Genomic DNA, 14,061 nt, shown 5'->3' with positions numbered 1-14,061 from the left:
GCCCTAACTTACTGGGTTGCAACTTTCCTCGTTGAGTTCAAATAATCAAGCACCCTTCTAAGTTTTTAAGGTTTTCAAAATGCAAGCAACTGTCTTGGAATTTTAAAGCGTTGTGTCCTAACTTACTGGATATAACGTTTCGTTGTTTCGAGATAGGGATTTTCAAAAGGACTAACTTAGTGTCAAATGTCTTAAAAATATTGTGTCCTAACTTATTGGATGTAATATTTTGATTCATTTGATACAAGTGAACCTTAATTTTCAAAGTCAAAAATATTTAGAAAAGGATTGCATCTTAAATTTTTTTTAAATTTCCGACATTAAAGACATTTTGATAATCAATTAGGTACCAATTTTTGGGCGTTACGAGGGTGCTAATCCTTCCTCGTGACGTAACCCTTCTTCGAACATGTTTTCGATTTCAGAGACCAAAACTAATGATTTTAAACAAAATGTTTTAAAAGGTGATCCAATCACACCTAAAAAGATTGGTGGCGACTCCTGTTTTCGTTTTTCAAAGCCGAACCCCGTTTTATTTCAAACTCGATTTAAAAAAATGGTCTCGACACTAATAATATCCAAATCTAAACTCTCGTACCAAAATATAGACAAAAATTCTCAAAATCAAATCGTATGGCTAATCGAAGAAGTTTGGGTGTTACAAGCTTTGATGAAATGTGTTCTAAATGTGGTATACTTGTATAGCAACAGCACTTGGCCAATTTTTTATACAATATTGGGAGTGGAGGATCAATGGCGACAAAGTTTGAACTCGTGTGAAACGGATATATTAACAAAAGCTTTAATCACCACTCCATACAAGCGAAAACACTCTTTTGCTTACTTGTTATCATCAAAACAATAATACATTCACAAGATCTAATAATAGGCAAATGCATCGAGTTCCTAATCCAATCTTAGGTTTTACTAGCAAGCTGCAATCCATCTAAAGGGGGGGGGGGGGTTGAGAGCAAGGTAACGCCACATAAATATTAGCTAAATTTTGAATCTAAAATTTGCTTTGCCTCAGCACTTTTGCTTGAGTAAACTTGAAAAGGGAAAAGAAGAGAAGCAACGTAGCAAGTAAAAGATATTTTGAGGTTGAAATCATTATATTTTCATAGATGTTTTAGCGGTTGTTCTTAGCCCATCTCAAGCTGGCTCATTTTAGTGACACCACAAAGTGTAAAACAGCTTGAACGACAAGATGAACGAACTATAGTATTCCAGCATCAGTTAATGTTAATATTATTGCAAATACAAAGGAAGAAAATATGCTTATTACACATTTCATTGAATCTGAAATCTTCCATACATTACGACATAATAGGAAGTGTTGGCAGAGTTAAACAGACATAGCGGAAACTGTTTAAAATAAATCAAGTTACTGAAATCAATTGTCTCAGCTGCGTAAGTTTGGTATGCATACACCAGTATCTGGATTTTGTTGTTCCTTCCATACCTTCCCTGTAACCCTCAGCTTCAGCTCCTTCCTATCCCCACCAGAGAAGAAAAGTGCCATGTTACGTTGGATAATTAGACCATCATGACTGTCCCTGACTTTCCGGTGACTATCACGGATGCTACGTGGGGTGCCTTCAAATATAAGTTTTCGGCCATTTGCTCCAACCTCAAGGCTATAGCTATAGTTCCTAGCCTCTGTTTCATCACCCATGAAACGGAGAAATGCCATGTAGACAGGGGCCATGCCAAGCTGGAAAGCTTCAAAGTGAAGACAAAAATACTGACCAAAGCAATGGAAGACCTAAAAAGAAAAAGGTAGATAAGCTAACAGATTAGGGTTCGTATCAGGATGACTGTTGCAGACCGATAATTCTGTTTCTACAGGATAAAGAAAAATGCTGTTTTATCTTTCTTTTTATTTTTCTATGACAGAAAGCAATGGCATGGCTGAACAATAGCAGATTGCTTATTCTTGTTTTAAAACAGTGGGACCCTTTGAAAAAATAATAAATGCTATAATAAAATTATAAACCATACTGTTAGCATCCAGGTAGCATTCTCTACTTCCCGAGGGTTGGACTTAACATAGCGATGGTTAAATGTGCAGCCAGTATGCATGTCCACCTTGTGGTCATCCCGCAGATGGCCAACCAGGAAAGGAATATCCCCGACAACAGAACATTCTGATCCAGCATAGGGACAATTGTATGGTCTGTAGTTGCACATTGCCTCATGTTTGAGTTTGCTGTAATAGGGAAATATTTCTGGGCATCCCAAGTTGTAGTATTTGCAAGGCATCTCAAGGGATTCTGCCACTTTCTCCAATGCTAAACATCTGATATCACCGAGTTCCTGTCTACAAGTGGGGCACCGATGTTGTACTCTTGTTTTACAGGTAGAACAAATTGTATGGCCATTGTGGCACTGCAAAAAGCTACAGTGTTTAAAGCTAGCAATACCCAATGTTTCTAATTAAATAAAAATTACAGATCTCCAACAAGACATCTCGCCAATATAAAAACTGGTTAAAACAGAAATCCCCAATATTTATTCTTTCTCTATTTTCTAGAAAACAACTAACAAGCAACCTTCCGAATCTGAAAATATCCTCTTGCAATCCAGAACATATGTAATTTTAAAGGATTCTCCATATGAAAAAGTAACCAATGCCACCCTTACAATGGAACTTCCAGCTTTTCGTGGCTGTCTATTTTGATGTTTTAAAGGAAAAACTTAAATCTATCAAAAAAAATTCCCTCAAAACAGTAAGCCAAGTTTGTCTCAAGAACTTGAATCAAATGAATTAGTAATTGAATTACTACACTGTCAACACTGAACTCATAAAGGGGAATTAACATTCTTACATCCAAGAATCACCTCTACCGATCTCGATTATACAACCTAACATGTTTTTTTTGTACATTCTTCAACAAAGAGACTGTATAGAAGCAAAATCAATCGGAAAATATGTCTAAATCCAGTAACAACCCTTTATCTACCTATGTTGCAGCGTAAGTAGTTCTTTATCTTTACTGTCTACGCACCAAGACAAGTTAAATTTCCTTTTTGAAAACCATGCTGACAACATGTAAATATATGCATAATTCAGGTTAAAAGTGAAAAGAAACCATAACATAAACAAAGCTTTCCATATATATAATTCAGGTTATAAGGCTCTCAAAAAAAAAAAATCTGAACTTAAAAATTAAAAATCCAACCAAGAAAACAAATCTCAAATCAATTTCTCTTAACACCAAGATTAAACAAATGCCAGTTAAATGCACAAGAAAAACATTGAAACTCATGGTCAATAAAGTTCAAAATCAACCAAAAACAACTAACTGAAGAACAAAAAGAAGGGCACAAAAGAACCCAAAATTGCCATACACAATATTATTAATGAAACTGAAAGCAAACCTGATGGATTGGTGGGTACATAGAATTGGTACAAACAGGACATTCTAACAATTCATGGACGCTGGTAGCAGGAGCGATAGCCGTAGGACCCACAATGTTGTTGGTGGTGGTATTCCCATTGTTGGTGGTGTTGGTGGCATTGTGAGGCTTGGACGATGAAAATTGATGGTGAGCATGATGAGGGTGAGGATGTTGCAGGTTATGGTGATGGATCTCATCCTCATTCATTCCATCTGTAGTTGACACACACTCAATGTTATCGAACTCCATTTCATACAACTAGAAAACACCAACCAAAATCTCAGATTTCATTTATTTATTTATTTGAGACAGACCCAAAATCCCCAAAACCTATATGTATTGCGAGAGAAATTACTTTGCTGATTCTCTTCTTCTTCCCTAAGAAATATTCTCTTTATTTTTCTTTGTCTCACTTTTTAAAAAATAAAAAACCTATATGGATTCAAAAGAACCAAAACAGCCATTCTTTTCTCTCTTCGTAAAAAGGAGGTTATTTGCTTTGTTGGCTGCTTTTTTATTTTCTTTTTCAAATCTTCGTTTTGTGGAAGTTAATATTTTCATCTCTAAATTTTACAAAAATTATAAAATTATCATTAAACTATTATTAGTAAGTTCAAGTTTAAGTTATTTAACTTCTAAAAAGTTATAAAATATCATTAAACTATTCAAAAAATTTTATTAAAGCCAGTAAATTATTTCAAAGTTTTTATTTAAGTAACCAGGTTGTTTAGTTTTTTTAAGTTCTACTAGCAAGTTTCAAGTGACAAATCGACGATTAGTATAGTGGATCAGTACCCATCGACAAATTAAAAAACATATCTTAGATTCAAGCCAATCTAACGGTCAGTATTAGAGAACGGAGAAGAAAGCTATTTGGATTAGAGCTAGCAAAATTAACCCGAGCTTGATAGCCCCTCTTTTCCATCCAAGCTCGTAACGGCCTGAATTTGACAAAATCTGAGCTAAAAAGAATACAACTTTAAGAAAAATTTGAACCTGAAAAAGGTCGAGTTCAAGAAAATCAAAGCAAGAGTTTATCCAAGATTAGAAAACGAAATCCAAAATAATCCAAGGCCGAGATCAACCCGAGTTGAGGTTCGGGGTGAAGACCGATCCTAACTTAAGCTCGAGATACATTCGATCTAAAACCCCAAAATGTCTAAATTTATGAAAGTATATGTTAAATATTATATAATTATATAAAAATTTATAAATAAAATTGTTAAATTATAAATTAAAATAAATTTTAAATGTTAGATTAAAATCCTCAATTATGGGCACATATGTATAATGTATAATGCTATTCTAAAGTGTGATATGAAATTATGTGACCAATTATGTTATAAGTGTCATAGGTATTAAAATGTCATAGAAATAATGGAAGATATCATAAGTTGAATTTATAATTTGATGAGAAGTCAAATTATAAATACCTAAAATTGATTTAATAATCCGTTATTTAAAAAAGTAGTGGTCTCTAGAAATAGATATATATTTTATGGATTTGATGCTTTTAATCATATACAGGTTAAATTTTTGAATTTATGTTGAAAATTTTAGGGTTTTGATTATTTACTAAAAAAAAATACGCGTGATTCATTATATTCAATCTATGGATTCAATTTATTGGCTTGAATCGTGGGTTATTTGAACAGTTTGGATTCAATCTATAGATATATATTCTATAAGTTAGTATTGTCCACGGGTAGGCCACACGGGCGTGTGTCATGGCCGTGCCCTAAAGTCAGTGTTGCATACGGGCTAAGGGCATGGGCGTGTCTCGAGTCACACGGGCATGTGGAACCCTAAGACATGAACTTTTCCAAGTTTTTCTTAAGTTCTCAGTTTAAACTTAAATAATCTCGAATGTATGTTTTGGGTCTCGTAAGTCCTATTAAGGGACAGATTGAGTATGAAATGAAAAGTTTTAAATTGATCAAAATTTTATGGCCCAGTTTTACATGTGTATGCTTGAGTTAAGTCTGGTGACACCTCAAACCCTGTCCCAGCATCGGATACGGGTGAGGGGTGTTATAATCGGTGACATTATGAGAGTTAGTGTAAGACCATGTATGGGACATGGCATTGGCATTGAGACGAGAGCCAGTATAAGACATGTTTGGGATGCATTGGCACGTATAGAGGTGTCAGTGTAAGACCATGTCTGGGACATAGCATCGGAACGAATATGTGAGAGCTAGTGTAAGACCATGTCTGGGACATGGCGTCGGCCTCGATTTCGATAGTCAGTGTAAGACCATGTCTAGGACATGGCATTGACTTGATGGATGAGCTAGTGTAAGACCATGTCTGGGACATGGCATCGACATTATACCCGAAGTTTGAGGCTTAGTGAATATTCGATAGCATTTCAAATGGTTCAACGGTGAGAGTTACGGTTTAAGTTAAACGAGAAAAGTATAACCATGTTGTGAGTGGTACAGGTACCTATTTGAAATGTATGAGATGTGAGCTTAGTATATGCTATGTGAATTGTATTGGATAGTGACAAGTAAGTTGTGCTTATGCCTACTTTTGTATTAAGAGTATGATGATGATTTGTAAAGTTGTTGCTACATCTATTTTCATACAACTTACTAAGCTTTATGCTTACCCCGTTTCTTTCCATCTTCTTATAGTGCCACTTGTTTAGCCCGTAGATCAACAGACATCGGAGGCATTGATCACACTATCAATCGAAGCATTTGGTATAATTAGTTCTTAAATTTTGATTATGGCATGTATAAGACTCTTTGATTTTGTTTTAGTGTTACATTGTTTTGGGGCCAAATTTATTGGCTTCCTTTAATATTTGACTCATTTTGTACAAGGCCATGAAAAATGGCCAATATTGAAAGTTATTATATGAATGCAAAGTAGTCTTTCATGAATGAGGAATTGTTGGTATGGTTGAATACAATTCATTGCATATAGACTTTAGCTATGGTTGTTGCTATATTGTATTTCAGGGTGGCAAAGGGACACAAGGGCATCTGTCTAGGCCGTGTGTGACAGATGGCCAACCCAATAGGCGTGTTGTCCATCTGTGTGTCCCCTGCAAGTAAAAATTTCAAGTCAGTATGCATGGTAGTAAACACACGGGCAGAGACACGATTGTGTGTCTCAGCTGGGTGGAGGACACGGCCTCTGGCCACGAGCGTGCGCCTTGGCCGTGTGCCCCTTATTAGATGATGACGTCAGAAATATAATGTCAAGGTTTTTGGACACAGGCTAGGACACGGGCATGTCATGGCCGTGTGAGGGACACTGGCCATAGACACTGGCATGTGTCTGGGCGTGTGTCAGGCCGTGTGAAAATCCCTGTAGGTTCGAATTTAGAATTTAATTCACTCGAGCATGGGATACGGGTGTGTCCCTAGATACTTAGGCCATGTGTGTCACACGGGCCAACAACACGGCCATGTTATAATTACCACACGAGCGTGTTACCCTTCTACACGAGCATGTGCCCTGTTTCAAGAATCATTTTTATTAAGTCTGTCTAAGGACCCGAGTTGGTTCCAATTGGTTTCCAATGATTGTTTGTGGTCTCGTAGGCCCGTATTAAGAAGATTAAACAAAGTTCAAAAAAGTTTTAAATTTGATCAAGTCTTGATGACTCAAAAATAATCGTGTGCATGTGTTAAAGTTTAGTAATGCCTCGTATGCCGTCCCGGGGTAGGGCACGAGTGTGGGGTGTTACAAAATTAATTACGCAAAAATAAACACAAAGAAGTGTTGTGACTTAGTGGAAGAAAGCTCATTAACTACTTCTTAGAGGTCTTTAGTTCCAACCCCTATGTTCTCATATTTTTTAATTAATTTTTTGCACACAATTGGCATGTTCATTCAAGCCTTGCTGTTCACCCCCCTTGTTGCCATATGTGGAGGATTCCTTTCCTCCTTTAGCAAGTCAAACTTGCCTTATGTTATGAGACACATCCCTCTTTTCACTCCTTGTTTCACGTTCTTTCCAAAACCTCCTCTCATGCCATAAGATTGTGATACAATGAACCTAATCATGGTTGACCAGGTTACACAGCCCTTGTGCCGTCCACCACCTTCATTTGTACCCTAATCTCTATTTTTTTTTTCATTTTTCTTCATCTTCTATTTCTCTCAAATAAAAGTAAAACCACCAGCACCTTATTTTAACTTTTGTTCTCCAACCACTACAATCGAGCCTTCCACCACCATCAAAGACCTTCTAACCACCATGGACGCCGCCCATTTTGACTCCTCCCTTCCATACCATGATTGCCGCTACGAACCACTGCGGGTCTTCTCCTCCACCTATTTTCTCTTCTCTTTCTCTTCTCTCTTTTCTTTCAATTGGAGTGATTGAAACCTCCTCCTTTTAATATTTTCCCACCACAGTCGGACCTTCACTCCTCCATAGCTAGACCATTTCTGAGCCGTCGCCGCTGGTGACTAAAATTTTCATTTTTGCTTCATCTTTCTTTTGTCAATTCCTTTGTGACTAAAACTCATATTTTTCTTTCCTTGTTGGTTCTTTTCTTGATCTAAATAAAAAAATTAACTCAATTAAGTAATTCAAACTACAACACCCCTAATCTGTATCCGTCACCGGATTATGGAGTATTACCGTATAAACGTAACTTAAAACCATTCATTTCTAGATATTCATTAATCATAGCATAATCCATTCATACACATGAAAATCATCCCTTATTCGAGCCCCCGAGGCCTTAGAAACACTTTAGAAATAGTTCGGGTCTAAATCGAGAACATTTGAAACATTAAGGAAAAAGTTAGAAAAATTCACATTGCAGGGGTCACACGGCTGAGACACACGTCTGTGTCTTAGGCCGTGTGACTTTCGAAATAGGGACACGCGGCTATGTCCCAGCCCATATTCGTGCCCATGTAACTCTCTAACTTGGGTCACACGGCCAAGCCACACGCCCGTGTGCTAGGCTTTGTAGCTGCCTGACTTGTAACCTTTATAAAACCTACAGGGGACACACAGTCGTGTCGCATGGCCATGTGTCACACACGACTGAGACACACACCCGTGTTTTAGGTCGTGTAGACAAGAAATAGGCCAAAATCAAGCCATTTCTTTCACCCAATTCAAGCATGTACCTACAAGCCATTTGCACATATAACCAAGACCTTAAATCATGCCCAAAACATGCATAATAAGACCAATTCAAAAGGCTATTTATTCATCCAACCAATACGCCATATAGGCACCTCAAACCCAACCATCAAACATGTCTAAGCATATGCATATTTGTCCATAACTCAACCATACACAACTACTTATTTCCATACCAAAATATAACACAATTGACCATATACCAATCACATCCTAACATACCAAATTGTCTTTCAAAACATACATCCACTTTAGCCAAATCAACACCAACCATCAAGGCATCAAAGTGCCAAAAGCACACCAACCATAATACCATATATACATGCCAAACATAACAACTAAATCATTAAGCAAAAGTCCACCTATATATGTCATTATAACCTTGACCAAAACATCAAAATCTACTGATATAATCATTAGATGGTGTGATAGGTCTCCGACGAGCTTCCAAATTGATCGAGCTTCCGATAATCTATAAAACATAAGAGAGAAAACTATGTAAGCATATAATGCTTAGTAAGTTCGTAAATCATGAAAATAGCTTACCATTTCAAAAGCATATCCTTAAATTTAAACATGATACAATCTAACTAATAGCTTGGCACAAGTCTAAGCATCATCAACAACAATTGTTAGTGCCTTAACACATAACTCAATAGATTCATCACATGGTAAGATAGTTTACATGAACATAAAGCCATTGAATTCATACTTTCCATAAACATAGTTATACATACTTTGATCAATATCATTTCATACCTTTCCAAACTTTCATAACATAGTCGATTGGAACACTTACTGTTCCTCCTCTTTTTCATAGCCGTAGAACCTCTTAGAATAATATCAAATATGCAGGAAGCTCACACAAAGTGTGCTAAACATATGGTCGAAACCATTCCTTTTCTTTTTCCTTTACATCATTGCTCACTTGAGCCATAAATGGGTCTGCTCACACAAGATGACAGTTGGAATGTAGCTACACAATGTCGCTCACACAAGCTGATGAGTATCTGCAACAAATGTCAAAACTCAGCCATCGGCAGGACATTTAAGACCAACACCCGAAACATGGTAACCCTAATGACATGTCATTTGTATCCTATATATTCCTAAGGTTCAAACGGGGCTCGGTAGTTATTGTAACGTTATTGGATTTCGGTCATAACATGATATGATAAATAACATAATAGAATTTAAATCAAATAACATTAAAACACTATTTAAACATACGAACTTACCTCGATTACAAATACATCGAAATAGGATCACTAATCCGAGACTTTATCTTTTCCTCGATCTAGATCCTTACGGCGCTAAACTTGATCTAAATAAGCAAATTCAATCCATATAATATTCATACTATCCAATTCAGTCCAAAATTCATACTTTTGCAAAATTACACTTTTGCCCCTATTATTTTAACTTCTTTACAATTTAGTCCTTAAGCTCATAAATTGAAATTTATGCAATTTCATCCATATAACAAGCTAGATGAGTTACCTAGGGACTCATATCAACCCACACAAATCATCAATTTACCATTTTATCATGATATTTTACTATTTTCACAAATAAGTCCCTAAATGATAATTTCATCAAAAATCACTTTACAAAACTTGTTTATTTAACAACAATGGCTCATAATCTTCCATTAAAATTTGAAAACTATACAAGAATATTCATGGAAAAACTCTAAACCTTTAAAAATTTTGCAAGTTAGTCGCTGGGCTACCTAGATTAAGCTACAACGACTTCAAAAACATAAGAAATCATTAAAAACAGGACAAAATTATACTCATATGCAAGTAAGAACTTGACTGAACCTTTAAAATTATTAAATGGAATTTTCTATGTTTAATTTTGGTGAAGGAATTGACAAAAAAGATGATAGCTTTTGTTTATGTTGTTTTTACTTAGCTTATTTATTAATGTACTTAATTAAACTTAGTATATAACTTCAAATAACTTAAATTGTCTCCATATATGTCCACTAATAATTATAGTTTATTTACCATATAAATCCCTTAACCATTTAATTTCATAGCTAATAGATACCTTTAGCTAATAGAACTATATTTTTCCACCTTTTACGATTTAGTCATTTTTACCTAATTAAGCATGCAAACATTAAAATTTTTTAATAAATTTTTTATACGACACTACTAAAATACTGAGGACATTAAAATAATAATAAAATAAATATTTTCACGTCAAATTTGTGGTTCCAAAACCATAGTTCTGATTACACTAAAAACGGGCAATTATACAAACAGTTTAACTTTGCGAATTCTAACTTATAACCCAATTAAATATATAATTATGAATTTACCCCTAGCATATTAACTTTGTACAATTTTGTCCCTAAATCCTAAAACTTGCAAATATACCATTTTACCCTTCATATGTGCTAGCTGAATTTCCTAAAGACTTATACCAACCCATTTTAGTTACTAATTTACAACTTCTTCAAGAAATTTTACTATTTTAATAAGTAAGTTCCTAAGCCTTAAATTACTAAAATTACTTAACAAAACTTGTCTATTTAAAAACAAAATTTAATAATCTATCATTTAAATTTAAAAAAAAATCAAACAATATCCTAACATGTAACATCCTTTACCCGTATTCTACGTCGGAACAGGGTACGAGGCGTTACGGGACATAAACTCACACAATCATACAAAACCGAGACATGAATTTTAGTCCAAATTTAAAACTTTTCATTTACCTGTATATTGTCCCTTATACGGGTCCTCAAGGCCCAAAACATACATTGGGTGTGGTTCAGGAATAAACCGAGAACTTTCAGAACTTTCATATCACTTAGAAATTTTTTCATCAAAACAAGAGTAACACGCCCGTGTGGGTAGGCCTGTGGCTTGGGACACGTCCATGTCCTCAGCCCGTGTAACTCTCTGTTTATGACATCATCAATCAAAATAGGGTCACACGGCCAAGTCACATACCCGTGTGCTAAGGTCGTGTCTTTCATACGGTTGAGACGCATGGTCTTGTCTCTGCCCATGTGTTTACTACTAGGCATTCTGTTTTACCTAATTAGGGTGCAGGGGATTCAAGGCCAGAGCACACGCCCTTGGGGCAGACCGTTTGTCACACATGGCCTAGACTCATGCCCATGTGTCTACCCATGCGAACAACTTTCAGGCTATTTTCCAAGCCAATTGCCACCCTTATTTGCACAAACACATACATGAATTCAAAGGCAATTAATATGGCATAATCGAAAACTTAAACACACACAAACAAGACATGATCATGATCATTTCATCTTTACTAATACATGCATAAGACTTCATACTTTGTCAAGCCAAATTTATAAATTTGCATGCAGTAAGAGTTGTAGTTTACTTCTATTTAACATACTATAACAACTCTAACCCGCATCCGTCGCTGGACTAGGGTTAAAGGCATTACCAGATAAAACACAACATTTAAAATTCATTTTATAAACATCATAGCATCATAGATGAAACATCAATATAAAGTTCCTTATATAGGTCATCAATACCATAAACATGCATTAGAAAAGTGTTGGGACTAAACCGAGCTCATACAAAATTTTTCCAAAACTTAAACACTTTTCAAAGTTATACAGGTCACACGCCCGTGTGAACAGGCCACGTGCCTTACACGGCATTAGACACGCCGTGTGTCTAGGCCATGTCAAAACAGGACGTAAATACTAACTTGCCACACGGCCACAAGACACACGAGCACAAGACACGCCCGTGTGTCTTAGCCGTGGTCGACACTAACTTAGGTCACACGGCTAGCCACACGCTCGTGTGCCTTGGCCGTGGTCAAGCCTGACTTATAATTATAGGGTATGCCAGGGGACACACAGCCGTGCAACATAGCCGTGTGTCGCACACGGTTGAGACACATGCCCGTGTCTCTACCCGTGTAGACAAAAATAGGCCATTTAAATAGCCAACTTGCCACCCCAATTTGGGTTAACCTACAAGCATACATCAAGTACCAAATGGAGCACAATATAAGCCAAATTATGACCAAAACATACACAATTTATATCATCTATTCGTCAACCAATTTCGTACTCATATGCCATTCTAAACAATAACAATTTCATAAGCCAATTCCTATCAAAACATATATTTCATATCACCTTTTATACGATCTCAAGACATAGCAATATCTTATAAATTCAAACATGTAATATATATCATTTCATTCTCATCATGACATACGAAATGTTCATCTATACAAGATCATATTCACGAATCAAGATATACCATTTTTCATCACATAATCCATACCAAAATCAAAGTATGATCTCAACCATAACCAAGCTATATCACATGGCAAGTTTTATACATCACAAACATATTTTATCATCTCTAGCTTATACATGCCACATAACCAAAACTCAAAGCTTTAAATTACCGAAGCAATAACCGGATAATGTGATGACATCTCCAACGACTTCCTACCCGAGCAAGTCTCTGAAACTTTAAAGACATAGAAAAACACACAGAGTAAGCTTTGAAAGCTTAGTAAGCCATAAGCAAATAAATCATTTCAATAATATTTATAAACCAATATCATTAAACAAAAATTAACAAATCTCAATCACTTATACCTTCATTATACTCGTAAACTTATGTAACCACATTAATTAATTCACTTAACTTATTTATCAATAAACATATAACCATGCTTTTAAATTTGGTTAACATCCGTAAACTCATTCATATAAATCAAGCTCACACATATTCGTTTCATTTCCAACCACACCATGGTCATTTATTACAAATCATACATAAAGTTATATCAACTTCTTTATAAACAATTCCAAACTCGAACATTTATAAATTCCTTATTTACATAAACCAAATTCACATACATGAATCATATAGCTAACTCAAACATCTTAATTTCATTATCTGTTCAAGTTTTCTAACTAAGAAATCATACTTCAAAGCCATGCTTCATGTTTCGTACATCTCATAACCGAAACATAAGACCCCAATTTCATATAACGAGTATATTTATATAACACATTATATTACTCACCCTTACTTTCATTCTACATCTTTAATATTACAATTAACATTAATAATGCTATTCAATCCAACTCATTTCATCATTCATTTACGTAATTTTAATCTACTTCATATTTAACATCGTCAACCACATAGACTCTGTACATATCTGTACCATTACGTTCTTGTCTATCACATTTATCACTTAAATGCTCGAAGCTCTAATTCATTCGATCATCCTTGAACATTCAACAAACTCGCATACTTAGTGCCAATTAATTAGCCGAAGCTATAATTGTATCCACACTTAGTGCCAATTAATTAAACTGAACTTACATCGGTATCGTACACATAGTGCCATTTATTCAACCAATGCTGTTATAATCTCGTACACTCAGTGCCGTTTTAATAGACGTAACTATTTCATTTATTGCACATTTAGTGCTTCAAATTCAATTCACATTTTACATATTTCAACTTCACAATCATATTTATTTACAACTCAACTTAGTA

At 35.4% G+C, this 14,061-nt stretch overlaps 1 protein-coding gene across 1 annotated transcript; it reads right to left on the bottom strand.

Annotated features, from left to right (window-relative positions):
- Nucleotides 1-1,195: 1,195 nt before the first annotated feature.
- Nucleotides 1,196-3,942, bottom strand: LOC108467842 (E3 ubiquitin-protein ligase SINAT5). The gene is made up of 3 exons (XM_017768646.2): nt 3,382-3,942; nt 2,002-2,388; nt 1,196-1,765 (listed from the first exon to the last, which is right to left on the bottom strand). The coding sequence occupies exons 1-3, from the start codon at nt 3,649-3,651 to the stop codon at nt 1,403-1,405; spliced, it is 1,020 nt and encodes a 339-aa protein (XP_017624135.1). The 5' UTR covers nt 3,652-3,942; the 3' UTR covers nt 1,196-1,402.
- Nucleotides 3,943-14,061: the final 10,119 nt, after the last annotated feature.

Source organism: Gossypium arboreum, chromosome 8 (assembly GCF_025698485.1).
Source record: "Gossypium arboreum isolate Shixiya-1 chromosome 8, ASM2569848v2, whole genome shotgun sequence".
Lineage (NCBI taxonomy): Eukaryota > Viridiplantae > Streptophyta > Magnoliopsida > Malvales > Malvaceae > Gossypium > Gossypium arboreum.
Note: the sequence above shows the minus strand (reverse complement) of the source record. Positions and strands in the feature narration are given on the sequence as shown.